Source organism: Gymnoscopelus microlampas (genome assembly GCF_963454915.1).
Source record: "Gymnoscopelus microlampas genome assembly, chromosome: 9".
Classification (NCBI taxonomy): domain Eukaryota; kingdom Metazoa; phylum Chordata; class Actinopteri; order Myctophiformes; family Myctophidae; genus Gymnoscopelus; species Gymnoscopelus microlampas.
This window is the reverse complement of record NC_139946.1, coordinates 19,248,336-19,270,757: the sequence shown is the minus strand read 5'-3', so window position 1 is coordinate 19,270,757 and position 22,422 is coordinate 19,248,336. Positions and strand designations below refer to the sequence as shown.

The following is a 22,422-nucleotide window of genomic DNA, read 5'->3' as shown; positions in this document are numbered from 1 at the left end:
AGTACATATACTCAAATACCGTTACTCAAGTAAAAAGTGCAATTTTCAGGTACTTTTACTTTACTTGAGGTGTTTAAAATGTTCAATACTTTATACTTCTGCTCCACTATCTCAGAGGAAAATATTGTACTTTAACATAATACTTCTAATCTATATTGAGGTATTTATTGATTGATCGATTTTATTTGGTGACATTATAAAAATAGAGCACAGTAACACTTTCCTGACTGTACAGTCATAGCATCAACTAGGATAAAAACAAATTAAAGCCCAATAGGGCTTATTTTCATTGTGATCCTCTTCATATAAAAAACACTTACAACATAACAAACAATAACACAACAGTATACATAAAGAAATATATATATATATATATCTATGAGTTTATTTTCACTTTCTCTGCAGAAGGAAAACAGAAACAAAAAAATAACATCTATTTATATATCAAAACAATGGAACAGAAACTCTCATACCCTCTAATAAGAATAACAATAATGTACTGCAAATTACAATTGTTCCGCATTAACTCAATGCTTGTGTTATGAGTCAAAACATGGGACATTAAACTGAAACAAAAATAACATTAAAAAATATCTATTTGTTAAATATCACAAGAACAGCTGCTCACCAGAATGATAAATTCACTTTATATCACTTCATTGTTAAAAACAAGCTCTAATGAAACAAATATTATTTTTTGACGGTTAAAGACTTGCTATTCCCTTTTTGCACACCCACCCCCCTCCTACACATCCTCATTCTATTCCCATTTCTGTCTGAGACTCATTCTGACTCATTTTGAAACTTGTCACAAAGAAGATGGAACTGCCATCAAATGAATACAGTACATCCTAAAGGCTCAGAATGAAATTGGGGGAATTGTTCGTTTGTTTGTATTTTGAATATGATTCAGTCTCAAATTAGTATGTCATTGGTGAAGGGAATTGTAGAGGTACAGGGTCACGAGTAGGGGTCATGAGTAAATATTGCTTCTTTTTTCCCCGTTTAGGCTATACTACAATCTTTTTAAATTATTATTTAAAAAGAAGTTAATCTTTTTCCCTAGCTAAAACGTTTGCGAACCACTGCTTCATATGGTCACATTCTGTTCATCAACATATTTGAACACACATCAGCCATACTGACAACAACACATGGTCAGACCTTTGACTGCTTAGTTCAGAGGTCATTAGGCAATGGTTCACTCCAAACACACTCTCAAATTAACAGAGGAGACACAGTTAACACACAGTTAACTTAAAGTTACAATATGTAACTTTCATGTTAGCCTGGATTACATTTTCTTTCTTTTTTAGCACTGAGCTAATAGTGCCTGCCTGCTTGCTCAGGGGAGAACTTTTATTTTGACCTCCAGGCAGTAGGCCTACAGTAGGCCAACCCTTGTCAGCCAGTACCAGTAGTGGTAAAACCAGACCAGGATGAGCAGGGAGACCAAATGCTACCATCACCCCAATTATGTAAGTTATATTAACATACTCGACCATAGATTGATCAAAATAAAATCTTATTCACACAAAAAAAAGTTACAAATTGTAGCTTTAAGAAAAATGTGTTATAACGACATATTGCTTACTCATAATATCTATAACTAGTTTTGTTTGGTTTGTTTATTGACATTTATATTCATTTCAAGTTCATAAATTCATAATTGTCATTAGAAACACATTTTGTTGTTACAATTAGTAGGCCTACTACTATAGACCACAAATTGTAAATAGACACATTTTAAAATAGACCAAGATAAGATTTAAAATGTGAAGTTATCCGAACTAAAAACTGAATATCTCAGATCACAAAATGTGAAATGAAAATATAGAATAGAAAATATTATTTTCATTATGCGCCCGGGGACCCCCAGGGGTTCCAGGTGGTCCCCAGACCTACTAGTGGGAGGGAATCGCTATATGTCTGTAAACTCTCAAGAACCAGCGAGCCCCACCCCATCCATCGAGTACAATGGACAGGTGGCGCCATCTTGTGAGGTTTTCAGCTATTCCTTTCAGTGGTGTGACGTCACGTTCTCTTTCTATTCTAAAACTAAAATATAGCTGCAAGCAGCGATAATACGGGGCCAGTGAATAGAGAGAGAGAGAGACATGGAAACGGAATAGATTGAAGAGAGAGAGAGTGACATGGAAACAATAGATTGATGAGAGAGAGAGATGGAAACATAATGGTTTGATTGGACATCTCAACCTACTGCCATTAACAGGATTCGAACTCTCAACCTTCAGACTAATAGGCTGCAACACTACCTATAGTGCTATAGCTTTGTCCAGGCTGATATTGTCTGTTGAAGATCATAAACTCTTGCCTTCTTTCATGAACCAAGCCCCTGTTTCACTAACACTAAGATCACTCGTTCACAAGCCATTTACCAATGAAGAAATTGTACATCTCCTCAGAACCAAAACTAATGAAAGTAGCCGATCTACAAGCTCACAAACCATGAAAAGTTGTGAGATTGTAGATCAGCTATTTTCAGAATGAAGTATGTCATACGTAAAAAACTTACTCTCAAATAAGCATTTCAGGTTATCTTTACCATTTGCACATGTATTCATTGATACAGTCATGTTGTTTGCAATTCAACTTAAATTAAGTCTACATCAAGTGAGGCTTGAACTGGCGACCTTGAGATTGTGAGGCATTCATTTAAGGGAGACGCCATTGGCCCAACAGACAAGTAACTGTGAAAAAGGAGATCACACAGATGATACAGTTTCACGCAAATAGCTGAAAAATCCTGGGTTTAAGTGTTTTTCAAACTGCTCAAAATTGCGGACAATCTAAGGGCGGAGCTTAATGGTCAAATCGATACGTGTGTTCCTCATGAGTCAAGGCACATGTGTAAGCAAGTTTCACGACTTTCGGCCAAACGAGGCATGACTTATGCCTGTTTAAAGTCTGCATTTTCAAAAAATTGCTATAGCGCCCCCTTTTGGCCAATTGGAGTAAGATTGGTTTCAGTGATATTTGGAATGACCCTGTACATTTCTGCAAAGTTTCAAAGAAATGTGAGTCTGCATGTATGTTTTAGGCACAGATGAATAATTTTCATAAAACTGTAATAGTTAAAATCTATCTCCTCCTGGGATTTTTGAGCAATCTGCACGAAACGTTTACCACTTGAACTTTGGACCTCTGCCTACAAAAATTTCCAACGGATTTTCCATAAGTGAAAAAATGCAGAAGTTAGGAGCCAATGACTGTTTTTCATATAATTCAAAATGGTGGGAGATCTAAAGGTCAGAGGTCAAAAGTCAGACCACGAAAGTTGTCGGGCATGAAGAGACGCATGTGTGTATCGAAGTTTCATGGTTGTAGGTCAAACAGGGCATGAGTTGTACCTGTTCAAAGTTGGCACTTTCAATTGAGTGCTATAGCGCCACCCTTTGACGAATGAGTGTGAGAATTATTTCTTGGTAGTTTTTCATGAGCATCTACCATATGGCCGAGTTTCGTAAAAAGCCTATGCACGGTTAAGCCAGAACTGGCAAAAACAAGTATTTTTCAAACTGCTCAAAATTGCGGAAAATCTAAGGGCGGAGCTTAATGGTCAAATCGATACGTGTGTTCCTCATGAGTCAAGGCACATGTGTAAGCAAGTTTCACGACTTTCGGCCAAACGAGGCATGACTTATGCCTGTTTAAAGTCTGCCTTTTCAAAAAATTGCTATAGCGCCCCCTTTTGGCCAATTGGAGTAAGATTGGTTTCAGTGATATTTGGAATGACCCTGTACATTTCTGCAAAGTTTCAAAGAAATGTGAGTCTGCATGTATGTTTTAGGCACAGATGAATAATTTTCTTTAAACTGTAATAGTTAAAATCTATCTCCTCCTGGGATTTTTGAGCAATCTGCACGAAACGTTTAGCACTTGAACCTTGGACCACTGCCTACAAAAATTTCCAACGGATTTTCCATAAGTGAAAAAATGCAGAAGTTAGGAGCCAATGACTGTTTTTCATATAATTCAAAATGGTGGGAGATCTAAAGGTCAGAGGTCAAAAGTCAGAGGGTGAAAGTTGTTCAGCATGAGGAGACGCATATGTGTATCCAAGTTTCATGGCTGTAGGTCAAACAGGGCATGAGTTGTACCTGGTCAAAGTTGGCATTTTCAATTGAGTGCTATAGCGCCACCTTTGGACGAAAGATTGTGAGAATTATTTTTTGATCGTTTTTCATGACCATCTACCATATGGCCGAGTTTCGTAAAAAGCGACAGCACGGTTCAGCCAGAACTGCGAAAAGTGGCAGAAGAAGAAGAAGAAGTGACAGAATACTGCCAATAACAATACGTGTACAGAGCAGAGCTCTGTCCCCGTAAAGATGTTTGAGAACCACTGAATGTAGATTGAAAACCCAGCCTTTTTGTAGAGATAAAACCACTTTGGCGCCGCTTAGTGGCAAGAAGTGTGACATTGCAGGGAATTAAGCTCCAACGACGTGCACACACACAGGGAAGTCATCAGCGTTGCCATGTCTGCTTATTATAAGCGACTTTCGGCTTGTTTTTTTTGGTAAAGTTGCTTGTAAATATTTGTAGTTGGCTGCGTTTTTTTGGCCTTTTTTCTAAAGTGTAGTTGTTTATTTGAGCTGGCTGATGTGTTTCTCAAACATTTTCAAGTCAAGGACCCCCAAATTAATATGTATTATTGTCTGCGGACCCCATCTGATGCCCCCATGTTATGACAGTCGCTTCGTTTGGACTTGTTTTCATAGACCTGGTTGCTTGTTGCTCTCGCAAAACCTGGCAACCCTGGAGGAAGTCATCATCATTTCCAACAACACAGACAGACAGACAGCAGTGTTGTTGGTGGTCATTTCTAAACAACTTACTGGCTTGATGCGTTTCATTATTGACGGATGGGGCGTTTATTATCCCTTTGACCTGCTCTTAATGCACCTAAACATGCTCCATGCACCCTGCTGTCACACTGTGCTAGAAGATGGCCGAGTCGGATGGGGGGGATTTTGCCTCGAATCATCCGCAGAACAGGTGAGGATGTCCCCGAGAGAAGTGTCTTTGGATGATCGCCGTGGGGGTGCGTCAGGGTGCCCCCTTTGGGCCCCTGTGTTACCTTCCTATTATGGCAGTGGTCCCTAAACGTTTTAATTTCAAGGATCCCAAATAACTGTGAGAGTGTGCAAAATGGATCCGTTTGGTTCCGTTTTGCACACTCTCACAGTTACTACTATACCATTTGGAACCCCCTCAAGGGGAACCCTGAGGGTCCCTGGGACCCCTCCACTGCCATATGGGAATCCTCGGTGCGCCTTAACGCCCCTATTTGCAGACGAAAGCCTGGAGAGAAGAGTTCCAGCTCTGCAGCCTATGTCCAGGAAACGCCGAGGATGTTTGGCCTATTTGCATGCATATTACATGTTTTTGTTTGTATTATATTAAACTAAAACAGTAATAAAGTGAAGATGCATTGTCATCTATGCACCACCAAATGCAAACTTAAATAAAGGGACCCATGGAGCCTTGAATTCATGGAGATTTCTTTGTTTATGTCGCATTCCTGAGCCAATTTTTTTTTTTTTTATTATCCAGGTGCCTCACATGTCCCTAGTGCCCAGATGGTTTCTGTGCCCTGTTGTGTGGTGCCCACCTCTCCAGGTGCCCAGTTATCTCCACCCCTAAGTGTCCACTCCTCCAGGTGCCCACATGTCCCTAGTGCCCAGATGGTGTTGGTGCCCAGTTGTTGATAGGCTAACTAAAATGTATTATGATGTCTGTCGTACAGCCAGTTATTTGTCAGCACTGAGAAAGCCCTGTCCCATTGATAACAGCGGCAGTAGGCTGTCTATTTTTATTTTGCAGGATCTGATTACAATATAAACAGTGTCAATAGCTACATGATACATGATGATGTTGACATGATTAATTAACAGACTAAAATGTACACCACCTGAACTTGAAGCCTGCGCCCAGGGACCAATTACACATTGGCTGTTAATCCAGTAAGCTAATATGCTTGTGCATAGAGATACACTCTGCAACAATGACCTGTACTGTTGGCCAATGGTTCCCAAATTGGGGGTCCCCAAATTATTTTGGGGGGTCCCCAGATGATTAGCTTAATTGTTTTCTCACTCAACAGTAAACAAACCAACATACAGTATAAGTGTATAGAGGATATGCGTGTGACATCATCATCAAACCCGGAAGTTATGCAGGAATGCCTACTGAGTGTCAAAAAAAAAACTTTCTGGCCTTGACAGCCCATGCATCCAAAAGAAAAGTCATATCTGATTGCATTAAACAACATTTAACAATGTTAAACTCACTTTGCATGTTGCTTTGCCACTCGCTTTGCCACTCGATATGCCATTCACTTTAAGCATGCGCATATCCTCTATACAGCCAGGGTATCTGCACATTTCTGAAGTTACAATTTAATGACTTATAAGAGTGTTTAATACCAAATTGGCCAAATTGTCAAATATTACGTAAGAAAGAGAAAAACACCTCGCAGTGTGAGGATTTTAGAGCTTGTAGATATTTGAACTAGGGACCCACCCTGACCAGCACTTGGAATGTAAGAGTTGAGGCATTCAATTTAGTTTGACTCGGTTCCACAGATAAATATTGTGAAAATAGCCAATCTACAAGCTCACAACAGATCGCGTTGGGAGGCGTTGTGAGCTTGTAGATCGTCTATTTTCACAATTCTTGCCTCTTATATTATTTGTCAATTTGGCCAATGTTTGACCAGTTTTTATAGTATAGTTTGTTGATTGATTACTTTTGATGCCGTAATGGTCTTTTTTCTTTTCTTTCTTTTTTTTGGATGGTATTAAAAAGGTCTTAAAAGTCCTTAAATTGACACTTCACGGTCATCTGGGGACCCGATCAAAATCACCCGCAGGTTGAGAACTACGGGAATAGGCTAGTATTTTCATAAGGCCTATGTTGTACAGTATATATGTGTCCAACATGTTATGTCACTGACTGGACATGTGGCTGTGCTGAAAACAACTGACAGCTAGTCACGGTTACAGCTAAATACATGACCAGCAGGCAGCAGTGGCTCAGGAGCGGCATCGGCTCGATCCCCGGCCAGCGGCCACCCCCCTTGGGTTAGTGTCAAAGTGTCCTTGAGCAAGACGCTGAACTAACCCTAACTGCTCCCGTTGAGCAGGTTGGTGTCTTGCGTGCAGTTTCCTCTGCCACCGTGTGTGAATGTGTGTTAATGGGTGAATGTAAAGTATGTTGCAAAGCGCTTTGGATAAAGGTCCTAAATACAGTAATGCATCATATTTTACCAAATTTCAGTTACGGTAGTTATTTTTATCTTTTGAAGAGACGACAAAGAGTAGCACGTTGTCATGTTTTCGTCAAACATCTGAGGAAGAGGGAAGTGCTCAGTTACTGTCACACACATCCTTTGTTCAGATGTCACTCACTCCAGTGGAGAGTGTCAGTTGAACGCCCAAAAAGGGAAATATCGTGCCTAATAATTTACGCTTTGTCATACAACGGCACCGAGCCCGGAAAACAGCACCAGACCTTTATGAGCTTGTAGGTCTGCTGTTTTTGGTGTGCGACACCTTTGCGCAACAACGTTAGAATCAGGATTTATGCTGCGTTCACACTGGCAGATACAAAGCAACACAGCATATCTGTCTGCTGAAGTATTGATCAACACGCTCATAACGCATATTACATATGCGTCAAATATAAAGCCTGGGGTTAAAAAGAACACGAAACTGCCTGGCTGACGTCGTAAATAATTAGTTTCCCTCCATTACAAGCAGGAATTGTTTGAAGAGAGAAGGTGAGTGGAAATAGTTAAACAACACTTGTTTGTTTTGTAGCTTTGTAGCTGCAGTTGAAGCCATCCTAACTTGGATTGTTGCTTTGTAGACTCTTAGTAGCAGCTACAAACTTTGGACGTTGCTTTGTATCTTCATATCGCTGGCTTCTATTGAAAATGAAAGTGAACACAGCCTTACAGTAGGGTTCCCACTTCCCACGGTCATGAAATTCCTGGAAATATTAGAAAAACTGTTTTCCAGGCCTGGAAAAGGTTTGGAATTAATCAAATGTTTTGGAAAATGTTTGGAAATTGTTTTTGGCTATTGATTTTGTTCTTAAAAAACATGTCCCAAAACATGTCTATGCATCCCACTGTTTCTCAATCAATAGTCCACGGACTACTAGTGATCTATTCCTATCCCACGTGGCACCTATTCCTGATTTGTATCTTATATTGAGTGAGAAGACACATGCGATTATATGGGCACATTTCCTAATAATGATGACTCAATCAGGCAATCCGGTACACTTCTTCAGATTTTATGTGGAATCTTTTGACCTCCGACTTCCCAGTAACTGACAACATTGACACATCATCATAGGTCACCTCAGGTCATTTAGTGTACTGTTCCATGGAAGAACCTAATTCACTTTCCACCATTACTAAATGCATGGTCAGTTAGGGACCACATGCAATACCTTCATGGACCACCAGTGGTCCACGGACCACCTGTTGAAAACCCCTGCTTTACACCACTGGTGGAAACCCAGTAAAGAGATGCACGTCGATGTGAGTCCCTGAAAGTGATGACGAGAGGTCTTCTCTCTCTCTCTCTTCCAGTATGGCTAACAACAAGAACAGCACACTGCGTTGCACGTTCTCAGCACCCAGCCACAGCGCCACGCTGCTCCGGGGCCTGGCGGTCCTCAGAGACCAGGGACAACTGCTGGACGTGGTGCTGTCCATCAACGAGGAGCAATTCCAAGTCCACAAGGCTGTGCTGGCCTCCTGCAGTGACTACTTCAGGTGAGAGGTCATTTATTGTCGCTGTCGGCCTTGTTGTTGGGTGGAAATTTCCTTTTCAGGAAAAGAGCTTGTGGCTTTGCCACAACCTCTTGTTAATACTCTTGATTGGTTAAATATTTATTTATAAAAAGACATAACCACATTCACTTTAATTTATTTAATTATATTTTCTCTACTTTTGCGCGATGCTCTTGTACAGCAGTGTACAGCGAAGAACTTTGTCACCGCACTAGCAGCTCCTACGGGCTGAGTCGGCACCTGTCACAGAATTGTATTGTGCGGGGAGGAATTAATTGGCATTAAAACTAAATTGGGAGAAAAAGGTTAAATAAAAGGGGGAAAAATAAGCTTGTTTTGTTTTAAACACTTGATGATTTGTTTCCCCCCCCGTCTCCCTCTTTTGGCTGAAGAGTTCTCTATTTTTCACAATTATCTTGGGTGTGCCATGATCTGCCATCCAACTCTAATGTCATCTCAACCGTATCCATATCAGAACCACTTCCTTATTATATTTAGATCGTTTGACATCTCTGTAAAGCAATCTGCTGCATATCGTCTCTGTCGGGTGGAAACCTCACATGTCAAAATCCGAGGATTCAAATTCAAAAATATCAAAAGTAGCAGATCTGCAAGCTCAAAACGCGCCGCGCCGCGTTTTGAGCTTGCAGATCTGCTACTTTTGTGTGACACTGTAGTATGATGAAGTAGGGCGTTCATTCATGGCAGCAGTGAAAAAACACAGAAAGTTTGAATATGGAGATAAGAGGTTTCTGCCCGACAGCAATGACATCCTATTCCCTTCCATCACCAATGCCATCTCCTCCTGTGCTGCAGAGCTATGTTTACCGGAGGCATGAGAGAGTCCAACCAGGACACCATAGAGCTGAAGGGCCTGTCAGCCCGAGGCCTCAAACACATCATTGACTTTGCCTACAGTGCGGAGGTCACCCTGGACCTGGACTGCATTCAGGTATTGGGGCTGCATTCAACTATCCATTCTTTTCTCAGCGATTATTCTATTGATTTGCTTTTCCGATTAATCAAATAATGAAGAAGCAAGATTTTACAATATTTTAGAAAATGTGATATCATTTTTATATGCTGGTATTTATACTTCATTGCACAACATTGTCAGTTGTGCAAAAATATTGAAAAGGGCAGATGTACAACCACATTGCATTATGATGCATTATGAGGTTGTAGATGGGCTGTTTTCAATATTTGTGAACCTTTTTAAAACGTTTCGCATAATTATGAAATAGATATCAATTACTAATTGATTATGTTATTAAATTAAGTTTAGTTTTTAAATAATTGACCAAATCGATTAGTTCGATTTAACTGTTGCACGCCTCCATTCAGGACGTGCTGGGTGCAGCCGTGTTCCTCCAGATGGTGCCGGTGGTGGAGCTGTGCGAGGAGTTCCTCAAGTCGGCCATGAGCGTGGAGACGTGCCTCCACATCGGCCAGATGGCCACCACCTTCAACCTGGCCTCCCTCAAGGAGTCTGTGGACGCCTTCACCTGCCGACACTTCCTGCAGATTGCCGAGGAGGAGGACTTCCTGCACCTCCCCGTGGAGCGTCTCGTCTTCTTCCTGAAGAGTAACAAATTAAAGGTATAGGACAACAGATAACGGAACAACTTCTGATATTGAAGTATCTGACAGACATATTTGCAATGCTCTGGAAGCCTCTCTATTATAAGAGGTAAAATGATATGTATGTTGATGTGCACGTATAGCCTGGTAAACCATCCCGGTCACGTGAATTCACATTATCATGTGTCTTCTCCAGACCGGTCTGCAGAAGACGCGCAATAATCTGAATTTATGTGACCGGGATGGTTTACCAGGCTAGTGCCACGTATCCTTGTATGTTATGTATGTTTATTGGGTGAGTCTACCATGTTGCACTTTTGACATCCCAAAACTGCTGGGGGGGGGGGGCAGATTTATCCGTTCAAACCCCTTTTTCCAACATTTATACCACATATTTATGTTTTATTAGAATGCCAAATTATCTTAAATTGATCTGTTGCTCTGCCTTTTAAAGAACTGCAGCGAAATCGACCTGTTCCACGCCGCCGTCCGCTGGCTTCAGCATGACGAGGCGCGCCGGGAGGAGGCGGACGGCGTGCTCCGATACGTGCGCTTCCCTCTCATGCGCTCATCGGAGCTGGTGGACAGCGTCCAGACGGTGGGCATCATGGTTGAGGACGAGCGATGTCGGCAGTACCTTCTGGAGGTACAGTATGTGGACCTACCGATGCCTTGCCACTTTTTGCACTTTATGTCTAACCTCATGTATGTAACCTGCTGCTTTTTACACCTTATATGTCTAACCTCATGTACTGCTGCTTTTTTATGCTATGCGTAGGGCTGGGCGATATGACTTCAAATCAATATTACGATTATTTCAAACTTTTGCCTCGATTACAACTAATTGGCGACATAGAAAAAAGATTATGCAGATCTACAAGCTCACAAGGCTATGTGCTTGTAGATCGGCTATGTTCGCTATTTTTGCACGCCACTATTTTACATTAAAGTATAATACAGGGCTTAATAGTTATTAGTTAATGAGACTAATTAATTTTGTCGATTTATAAAGGAAAATCTATAAGAATTGTTTTTGTCAATTATTCGATTAACCTACTGTACATGAGCAAGATTAAGTCACTTATTGGTTCTAAATGTCAGTTTCGATACATTTTCAGTTAATTGCCCAGCCCTAATATGTACAGATCTTTGTTTTTTTTTTCTTTTTCTTCCCTATGGTTTTTTCCTCCTTCCTCACCCCCCCCCCAGCTTTTTTTCCCTGAAAACTACAAAAGAGCTTGCACAAAAAAGAATTTCAGCCACTTCTTTGTACACCTGTAGACCTCTGACGTGACAATGAAACCTAATTGATTATCATTCTTCTGATCCTCGAGGCCTTCAACTACCAGATCCTGCCGTTCCGCCAGCATGAGATGCGCTCGCCGCGGACCCTCATCCGCTCCGATGTGATGTCACTCATCACCTTCGGCGGCACGCCGTACACGGACAACGACCGCACGGTGAGCGCCAAGGTCTACTACCTCCCGGACGCTGCCTCGCGCCAGTACAAGGAGCTGACGGAGATGGAGACGGGCTGCAGCCACGCGTGCGTGGCCGTGATGGACAACTTTGTGTACGTGGTGGGCGGGCAGCACCTGCAGTACCGCAGTGGGGAGGGAGCGGTCGACAGCTGCTTCCGGTACGACCCGCACCTGAGCCAGTGGCTGCGCGTCCCGCCCCTGCAGGTAGGACTGCAACCATCCATTGTTTTCTGGGGTTTATTCTGTTGATTGCTTTTTTCCATTAATCCGGTCCTGACATGAAAACGCATTTTTTTTGTTTAATAAAGAGCTGAAGAGACATGGAGATTCCTGTTACTGAACAAACCCATTTGAATCAAAGAAAATCCCTTACCCTGCCTTTTTTTTAAATTGCTCAATATTCATTTATAATTCATAAAATCGATTAACTGTTACACCCCTGCATACAGGAGGGCCGGATCCAGTTCCAGCTGAATGTCCTGCATGGACAGCTGTATGCCACAGGGGGGCGCAACCGGTCCGGCAGCCTGTCATCCGTGGAGTGCTACTGCCCCAAGAAGAATGAGTGGATTTATGTGGAGCCGCTGAAGCGCAGAATCTGGGGTCATGCAGGTAGAGCAGTAACTATCGATTAATTACTTAGTGATTATTCTATCAATTACTCTTTCTATTAATCGACTACTTGAGAAGCATGTTTTTATATCTATTTACATTATAAATGCGTGTATATATTTTAATATATCAATGAATCCATGTTATTTTCTCTGCTGTGTCATGCAAAAAGCTGTGAAAATAGCAGATCTACAGTAACAAGCCCACAATGCTATTTTCACTGTTTGATTTTTTTTCTTTAGCTTTTCACCTATTAGCCTATACAGTAATGACATGCCCAAAATAGGGATTGCTTATTAATCGAATATTTCATTACATTATCAATTAAAGGGATTTGTTCGATTAACCGTTGCACCCCCACATTGCAGGGACTGCCTGCGGGACCAAGCTCTACGTGTCCGGGGGTTACGGCGTCTCACTGGACGACAAGAAAAGCCTCCACTGCTACGATCCCGCCGCCGACCAGTGGGACTTCCGCGCCCCCATGAACGAGCCCAGAGTGCTGCACGCCATGATCAACGCCAGGGAGCGGATCTACGCCCTGGGGGGCCGCATGGACCACGTGGACCGCTGCTTCGACGTGCTGGCGGTCGAGTATTACGTCCCCGACAACGACCAGTGGACCACGGTCAGCCCCATGAGGGCGGGCCAGTCGGAGGCGGGCTGCTGCCTATTGGACACGAGGATCTATGTGGTGGGAGGCTACAACTGGCACCTGAACAACGTGACGAGCATCGTGCAGGTCTACAACACGGAGACGGACGAGTGGGAGAGGGACCTGCACTTCCCGGAGTCCTTTGCGGGCATCGCGTGCACGCCGATTATACTTCCACAAACAACCACTCAGCGCTGAGCCCTGATCAACACCACCTGACCAACGCGATCTCATTAGGAAACAATGGATACTGATGCTATGTCTCACCATAAGTAACATACTTTTAGTTTTGTATTTCTTCATAAATTGATGCCCCCATTGCACTACGTCATCAAAGAGTGTCGTGGAAAAATAGTGAAAATAGCAGATCTACAAGCTCACAATGTGGGCTTGTAGGTCGTCTTTTTTAACTATTTTAAATTGTTTTTAAGATAATAATTTAAAAAAGGAACGGTTTTGGACTTACAATGTTTCCACCTGACAGCAATGATAAGATAAGATCTTTATTGATCCTGCTGGGGGAATTTCAGTCGCCAGAGGCAGTACAACAGTTAAGAGACATTTATAGGGCAAGAGAAAGTACTATTGATACCCTTAATAATGAACAAAAGTACAGTATACACCCTCAACAAAGCTTGCATTTATGTAGGACAAAAATACATAATAAGGGCACACACAGTAACATACTGTACATACAGTAGTTACTAGTTCTATAGTACATATTCAAACAACGTAAATCACGAAATGTTCTCATTTGTTATTCATTTTATAACAACTCAACATTTAATCGCGAGAATGTTATGCTATATCAAAAAATAACATTAAAAACATGGATATAACCTTGCGATTAAATGCTGAGTGGTCGTGAAATTAGAACATTGCGTGATTTACATGTACATTGGTTGAACACGTAATATATGTACTACGAAACTACTAACTACTGTATGTGGCTTATGGTGAAGACATAACTTACTACAGTATATGCACATTAATGCCATTAGTATCCACTGTACAGTACGTTTCCTAAAGAGAAGGGGCTCGACCTGACAACTGTGATGGTTTTGGTTCCATGTGCTGCTGCTGAGTGTTGAGTCAACACAGTTTTGTTGTGAACATTTCACACGCTGGTGCCGTCGTGTCCTTTTCTTTTTTCGTGTACGATGTACATTTGAGGGAATGAAAAGCAATCAAGCAATTGAACTTTTATTCTATACAGTGTATCGTTGAAATTTTCCTTCCTATGGCTTAGGTTTGTATAATGAATGCTACGGCAAGCATCATAACGTTTTAATCTTTGTGCGGAGTTCTCTACATCAGCGATTCCCAACCTGTGGGCCGCTAGGATATAGCAAGTCAGCCTTCAAATAATTGGCAAAACACTGCAATGCGAGAGTGCAGACTAGCCAACACTATCTCGGGACTCCCTGATCGCTGCCCTCCAGTCCCTCCTATCCAGCATCAGCTAAGGCACAAGCACCAATAGAGCCATCCAGGCAAAACTCGTTAGATTTTAATATAAGATTAATATTGAAAATGTATGTAAGGTCTTTAAAACCTGTGTTTTCATTGTGATACTGATAAATTGGAACTTAAAGTGTAACACGTTAGTTCCATTGATCCTAGCTGGAGCCCGGAACACAATCGATCGATCGTTAACATAAACTAAAATGCACGCGGCCTGACCACTCAACGCGGCAGCCGTTAAGAGGTCAGATGGGTGGGCCGTGAACACTTTTGAGATTTCAAGTGGACCCTGATCCAGAACAGGTTGGGAACCAACTGCTCTGCAAGACACATTTATGACAGCGGAAGTTATACGTCCAGAAATAATTCAAGGTGTTCGGATAGTTAGTAGTATGCCAGTGGTTTATGATCATACAGGAAAGGAACTCCAAGCAGAAAGCGAAAGAAAATACTTAAGACTTTGCAATGTGCCCTGTATCTCATGTGTGTAGGAATGGATTGGTTGGAATGTATGTAAGCTCTAAAACCTTTCCATTAGTTCCTGTGCAAATGCCCTTGAGGAGAATTTAACATTTGCACACTTGAATAACGCCAACCATGGACCAGTTAGCAAGTCACTATGTACAGTTATATTGAAGTTATAGCCTATATCCATTGGGGGAGGGGGATTGTACCTTGAGTATATATATATATATATATATATATATATCTTTCAATCATTGTGAAACTTAAAGGAAATACAGTTAGTAAGTGTTATTGTTTTATATACTGTATTATCCTTTGCAAAAGTACCATCATTTAATTTAGTGTTAAAATTGAGATTATAATGTAAAATGTTATTTTGGAACAAATAATTTAATTTCCCCACATTGTTATAAGTTTAATCAGCATTTTTGCTGTGCAAAGGTGTTAATAGACTGTTGGACATGTTGATTGTACTGTATTTTAAGGGGCCATTTCCAGATAAATCTTTTTTTTTCTGAGCTGCCAATGCTTTTCTGCCATGCATTTCTATGGTAATGACGCTCTGGAGCTCTCCTCTTCCTAGTCGAGCATCGCACTTCAGCACTCTCTGCGTCCAGCATTTATTTAATTTATTTATTCATTATATTCAACTTTTAGGAGAGGAGTGCCGCGCATCAATGTCACTTTCCTACGCAGACGGTTGGAGTAGACTGTGGTCAACTCCTTTTGCAGTTTTCTGATCCAGTCTACAGTGGATACGTTTGCGTCAATAGGCGGGCCTATTGCAAAACAACATGCTCATCTAAAATGATTCCTCTCAACCAGATTAGATGTGATGAATCTAACAAATTTCTTCAAGTACTCCATGGAATACCTTGTTTGGTACATCCATCTTTTTATTCCAACTCATAGTGCGACTGTCGAGACTAGACTAATGTATGGCATTCATGTGGGGGAACAAAAACAAAGCGGTGCCAACCGGAAACCACTTTATAAATGGTAAATGTTGCATTTATATAGGGCTTTTATCCAAAGCGCTTTACATAGATTGTGCATTACATTCACCCATTCACACACACATTCATACACCGATGGCAGAGGAAACCATGCAAGGCACCAACCTGCTCATTAGGAGCAATTAGGGGTTCAGTCTCTTGCTCAAGGACACTTCGACACTAACTCTGGGGGAGCCCGGGATCAAACTGGGAACCTTCCGGTTGCCATCCGGCCGCTCTACCGGCCACTCTACCCCTGAGCCACTGCCGCCCCATTATAGAATTCTACAGTAGGTGTGGCCTAGACCAGATGAAAACCAGGCTTTCCTCCGTGTGGAATTCCTGGTGGCACGAGATTAAGGTTGGAGAGACAAGAGACATGGCGACAGTCATTGAGCAGTGACGTCTTGCTCAGTGCATGTGTAGTGCTCTGCACACGATAGTCAAAGCCACTGGTTCTTAAATTGGGGAACCCCAGGGGTCCTTGAAGGGGTTCCAAGGGGTCCCCAGCTAAATGTGTTCATATAGCATCAAAATCAGTTTAACCATCTTAACCCAATGTTATACTTTGGCTATTCAAAAATAGCTGATCTACTAGCTTGAGCTTGTATAGATTTGCTATTTTTTGAAAGAGAGAGTCTTGAACAAAATGTGGGAAAGGTTGATTTTTTTTTTTTTTTTTTTTTATGTTTTAACACAAATCTTCTCTTATGGGGGTCCCTGGCACAACATCTTTTCAGATGCGGTCAGCAACCAAATACATACTGTATCAATTTGGGGGTCCTTGACATGAATATTTTTGCGAATTACTGATCAAAGCGATCCCCGCTAAAAAAAACTACGCTTTCTGTGGACACTGCCCCTAACAGCGTTGATGCAGTTATGTCTAAAGATTGTTTTGATTTGATTCTTGTTCAAGACACCACACAAGACTCTAGCTGGAGAGATGTTCTTCATATAAGTGAATTTTAATGTAAATCATATCAGCATATTGCTTTATATGGTAATGCAGCTGCACAAAACGGAACAGTTGTTCTTCAGCTTGATATGGTTATTGTGATGAGGTTATTGTTGCACAGATGGGTTCCTTTTTGTAAGCGTTTTTTAACAATCCTCATTCTGCACATAACACACAAAACTGCTACTTGATCAACATGACAGTATGCTGTATCAAAAGTGCAATTTACAACTCTTTGGCAGCTACATTAACCACTTTAATCCTGGTGTCCCTATTTTGGACATGTTATGCGAACAAAAAATATACATTGTTAAACCTTTACAACATGCCGATGTGTTAGCTTGGTGGTCTGCTAATTTAGCTGTTTGTCGCACGAGGAAGTATATATATGTGTGCATTTATGTAGAAGTCAGTCTACAGTGTTACTGTCTTTGGTCTATACTGTCTTGTCTAATGCACATGCTTCTGTCTCTTGGGTTGACTACCTGTGCATATAACGTTGCAACAAATGTTTTGTCAACTGCATGAAAGTGGATAGCTAGATCTGGGAAAAGTAATCATTTGACACATTACAGTAAGGGTAATTTTTATTTTAGTGACACTGCTGCTCTTCTCGTAGCAGTATTGACAAAGATGTACAATAAGAATGATGACTTGGCTGCTAATAGATTTAGTTTTACTTATGTCTGTAGGGGATATGCACGGTTGTTGGAACACTTCATAAACATGTCGTAGCAGGGTAAGGACAAGCTGCAACTGATGTTGCAGGGCAATCTTCTACCGAAAAACATCATATTCCATCTGAACACTTAGTACTACAGATGGAGCTGGTGGCATGAGCCTTGATCTTCTGCAGAAGCGATCTCCTGGAGGCTCTGCGAGCAGCCTCCTGGGTCATGCTGTGGTGCAGGCCTGCTGCCAAGACTTGCGGCCTTCCAGCTATGGCCATCTTGGGGGCTGTACTGTACATACAGCTATCTTGGTGGCTGTAGGAGATGGTGGGGCGGAACAGTTGACATTGTTGGCCTACTCTACAGGCTCTTTATTGCAGGTGCTCTGCGTCTTTGAATTTTTTCAGCACCTTTGAGACCGAGCTCTCACAATGCATTTATAAGTTAATAAAAAGGGGTGTAGGCTCTGTGATATAAAAATAGCTCCTGGTTGAAAACGCTTTGAAACACGCTTTTTTTTTTTTTTGGAAACTCTCCTCCTGCAAGTGTGTCTCTTCCTGGACAGTGTTTTAGGAATCAACTGGGACTCAATGCTGAATTCTCCCACACTCCATTAAAGACAGTAGCTTGGTTCCTCAATAGCACATGCACTTAACCACTTAAACCTATACGTCATTGACAAGGGTCCCCCAGGGTTCTATACTTGGCCCCCTCTACAAACCTCTACAAATCACTTATAGATCTATTTTCCTTGAATGTTCGCCTATTATCACACGCCCAAAATAGGGAGGCTAGGGCTCATGTGGTTAAATTGAGTCAGTTTGCTTTAGATAAAGAAGAAGCAGCCAGTGTTGTCAGTGATTTCTAATGCATTGATTCTCAAATGTTTTAATTTCAAGGACTCCCAATTTGTTCTGCATTAGGCCACAAACCCTCATAACTCTTGATGGTGTACAAATGTAGCCTTGCGTTGGCAGATTCGTCTGGTCCCAGGCTAGTACAAATGGACCCAGGCCATTTGGTTTCATTTACACTCTCTGCGTTACATACCTGTAAGGGTCCATTTGGTGCATTTGTATGCTCTTGAGTTACAGACCTGTAAGGGTCCATTAATTACTATCAATAATTTACCTGGGGAACTGCTGGAACCCCGTCAAGGACCCCTGAGGGATGGGAACCACTGCTCTAACCAAATGTACCCATCACCGTTAATTAGATTATTATAGCTGCAGCTGTGTTGTCTTTCCCTGCTGTGATGCCTCTGTGAAAACGGTCCTTTGTCCTTTACATGCAAACATGAGGAGTATAGCTGCAACAGTTAATCAAACGTATTCATTATACAAATAATTGAGGATTGATTGATTAATAATCAATCTACTAGAAACTTGGTGTCTCCTCGAGACCCACACTTACAAACCACTTAAAGGGGAAATCCACCCATTTTCAATATTTAACTATGTCATTAATATAGCATAAAGGAGTTGTGTGGAAATAAGAAAAAAGTTCCCCCCTTTCTGTGTTGCCTTGAACTGGAGGATTGATTGTGAGTTTAACATTGCAAATTACAACGTGATGACTCATCACGACAACTCCTTTATGCTATATTAATGACATAGTTAAATATTGAAAATGGGTGGATTTCCCCTTTAAGCCCTATTCCAAAAATAGTGAAAATCTACAAGCTCGGCTATTTTCACTATTTTAGTATAACACCAGTGTGTTTGACAAAGTATAACGCTTAAGTAGGTTATTGATTCATTGATATATCACAAATGTAAAAAATATGTTAAAGAACCCTGTGCTTCTCGATTATTCTATTAATCGTAAGAGTAATTGATAGAATAATTGTGAAGAAAATATTCGGTAGTTGCACTTGCAGCCCTAATGATAGCAGCCATTTTGAAACTGTCACCGTTTGCCTTGTGTCTTTGCGATGTTGTATGTCTCATTAAGAAGCACATTAATTAATACTACTGAAGTGCATTATAAAGGAGCCCACTGTAATCTAAGGGGAATGTAGACTTCTGTGTATCTTTATGTGTATCCTTTATTAAATGTATTAAAACAACTATTGCTGTATATGTTTCTAGATGCACAAATGAACACATCCAGTGTGTCACAAAATTCATCTATATTTTCCACCTGCAACTGGTCTTCAAACTTAAGATGTCTTATTTTTTTATTTTCCTCAGATTGTTACATGCCATTGAACTTAAAAAAAAAAAAAAAAACTTCCAGGGGTTTATCAAAGAAGACGCGCAGGTCCCTTAGAACACTTGTTTAAGTTGTGTTTCTTCTTTAGTTCTAAACAGCCACAGGCCAACAGGCCTATAGCTGTGTATAGCAAATAATAAATGGATAGGACTCATTTTAAGTAAAGAAAGTGTGTGTGTGTGTGCGTGCGTGCGTGCGTGCGTGCGTGCGTGCGTGCGTGTGTGTGTGTGTGTGTGTGCGTGTGCGTGTGTGCGCGTGTGCATGTGTGCATGCGTGCACGTGCGTACGTATGTACGTACATACGTTCGTACGTACAGTAAAACGCCCCTCCACACATAGCTGTTAATAAAACATCAACTGATGCTCAAACTTGGACTCATCATCAGCGTTGTTTTCTGGAGTCACTGGGTGTTTCGGGTCTTGCAACAGACACCCTCCTCCAGGCGACCCGACTGAGGCTGATCAGACCCCGGTCTGTGTCTAAGTGGCGTGGTACTACTACTGTACTGGCCCCACTGTCTCTTGGGCGCTTAGGGTGGTTGATGAGATGTTGCAGCAGGTGTTGGCGACACTAGGAGGCTCTGGCACTGTGTGTTGCACCCGGGCCTGCATGGCTCCTACTTCGTCTGACCAGAAGTGAGCATTCTTTTGTGCGTTGCGTCGTCGTTGCTTCTGCAAGGCACAAACATCTCATTCTGCCTTGATGGATTTTTAAACCTCCTTGCAGGTTTTACCACAGTCTTTTGGCTACAGACTGTCCGGCAGTCCTCCAGCAGTCCTCTGTCTCTCCAGATCACCTCCTAATATAAATCCTTTATAAACAACCATCCATGCATACACAATAACAAAACAATTGATGACAAATACTCACACTTACTCTTACAGTGATTCTCTCTCTTTCTCTTTAGGGGACAGTTGTAGAGTCAGGTCAGCAGGCAGTTTGTTCTAGAATCTAGTAGCAGTGGTGGAAAGTAACTACATTTACTTAAGTACAATTTTCAAAGTACTTTTACTTTACTTGAGTATTTCCATTTCTCGATAGTTTATACTTCTACTCCACTACATCTCAGAGGCAAATGTAGATTTGGCTCATTACGATCAGAACATACATTTAACATACAATTAAGGCCTATTCTATCATTCCGCTATTCAAAAAGAGCTGTTCTAAGCTCACAACGCGTCACAGTGTGAGTTGTGTATATTTTGATGCCAATACTTTTACACTTTTACAGGGCTTTTACGTGTTACAGAGTTTTTTTTTACATTGTGGTATTGCTAAGTAGGGATAGGACGATATGAAAATGACATGTCACGATTATTGTGGCAAAAATAATTGCGATTAACGATAATATCACGATAATCAAAATATGCTTAAAACTTCAAATGCCACTTTAACAACTTGAACCCCCAGCATCCCTATTCTGCGATACGATAATCTCTGCGATACGATTATTGTGAGCGTTTATTTATCATGATAAACGTTAATAACAATTATCGTCCCATCCCTATTGCAAAGTTTAAAAAAAAATCACGCATGAGTACTTCTTCAACCACTGAATGATAGGATCATAGTGACATCAGAGATGCATTTGTGAGCTAAACCATAAAGAGCCTTGTAACCAATGAATAATTGAGTACTGTAGGTTGAAATGGATTGCATTGTATCAGGAGCCAGTGAAGTGATAATGTGTTCTGCCTCTCTCATCCCAGTAAGCATTTTCAAAAAGCTGGAGTCTTCAAACAGTCCTGTTTGGAAGTCCAGCAGATGAAATGGGTGATTTTATGTAATCTCTTGTCTTTTCACATAGTTGTGCTGGGGGACCCCTAAAGTAGGCCTATAGAGGGTTTATGTGGTTAAATGTATTTTGGTTACTGTAGTGACAGTCGCTCAGGAGGTAGAACAGCCACTTGGGTATCAGAAGGTTCGATCCTAGCAGTGTATCTCCCCCTGGGTTAGTGTCTAAGTGTCCTTGAGCAAGACACATATAACCTATTAACTGCTCCTAATGAGCAGGTTGGTGCCTTGCATGGTTTCCTCTGCCATTGGTGTGTGAATGTAATAATGGTTATTGTATAAAGGTGCTATAAATGCACCATTTACTATTAGCATTCTAAATGGTACAATTGCTAAGTGATGAACATACAGTATAATTGACAATAACTGCTGTTTTTAACATCTCATGAGGAAAGATTATTTTGCCCCATGGCAATGGCCCAATTTCGGCATTGTTCTGAAGTTCCAAATTAGGGTTCTATATTCACATAGTTTGATTGATGGAATTGTCTTTCTTATCCTATCATAAAATCAAAACATACTTATACTCCAATCTTTACAAACCTAATATTAGAGCCCCAAGAAAGCGGGGTCCTCGCGTTCCCCACTTTGAGAACCACTTTAATGAATATCAAACTAGGGATCCTTGAAATTCAATTAAATTCAATTAAAAGATTGCGAATCACTGTGAAAGGGGGTAAGACAAGTTATAGAACCTC

The 22,422-nt window shown here is 41.3% G+C and overlaps 1 protein-coding gene across 2 annotated transcripts; it reads left to right on the top strand.

Moving 5' to 3' along the window:
• The first annotated feature begins 4,821 nt into the window (after window positions 1–4,821).
• klhl26 (kelch-like family member 26) lies at window positions 4,822–15,480 on the top strand. Of its 2 annotated transcripts, XR_014601541.1 has the most exons (9): window positions 4,822–5,022; window positions 8,630–8,815; window positions 9,650–9,785; window positions 10,178–10,432; window positions 10,869–11,060; window positions 11,749–12,099; window positions 12,345–12,507; window positions 12,876–13,631; window positions 13,662–15,480. XR_014601541.1 is itself a non-coding variant. In XM_084067746.1 (8 exons), exons 1-8 carry the CDS (start codon window positions 4,973–4,975, stop codon window positions 13,358–13,360), a joined length of 1,818 nt encoding a protein of 605 aa, XP_083923872.1. In that variant the 5' UTR covers window positions 4,822–4,972; the 3' UTR covers window positions 13,361–15,480. The 2 variants fall into 2 exon arrangements, 1 of the variants encoding a protein (XP_083923872.1); XM_084067746.1 differs by having other exon boundaries at window positions 12,876–15,480.
• Window positions 15,481–22,422: the final 6,942 nt, after the last annotated feature.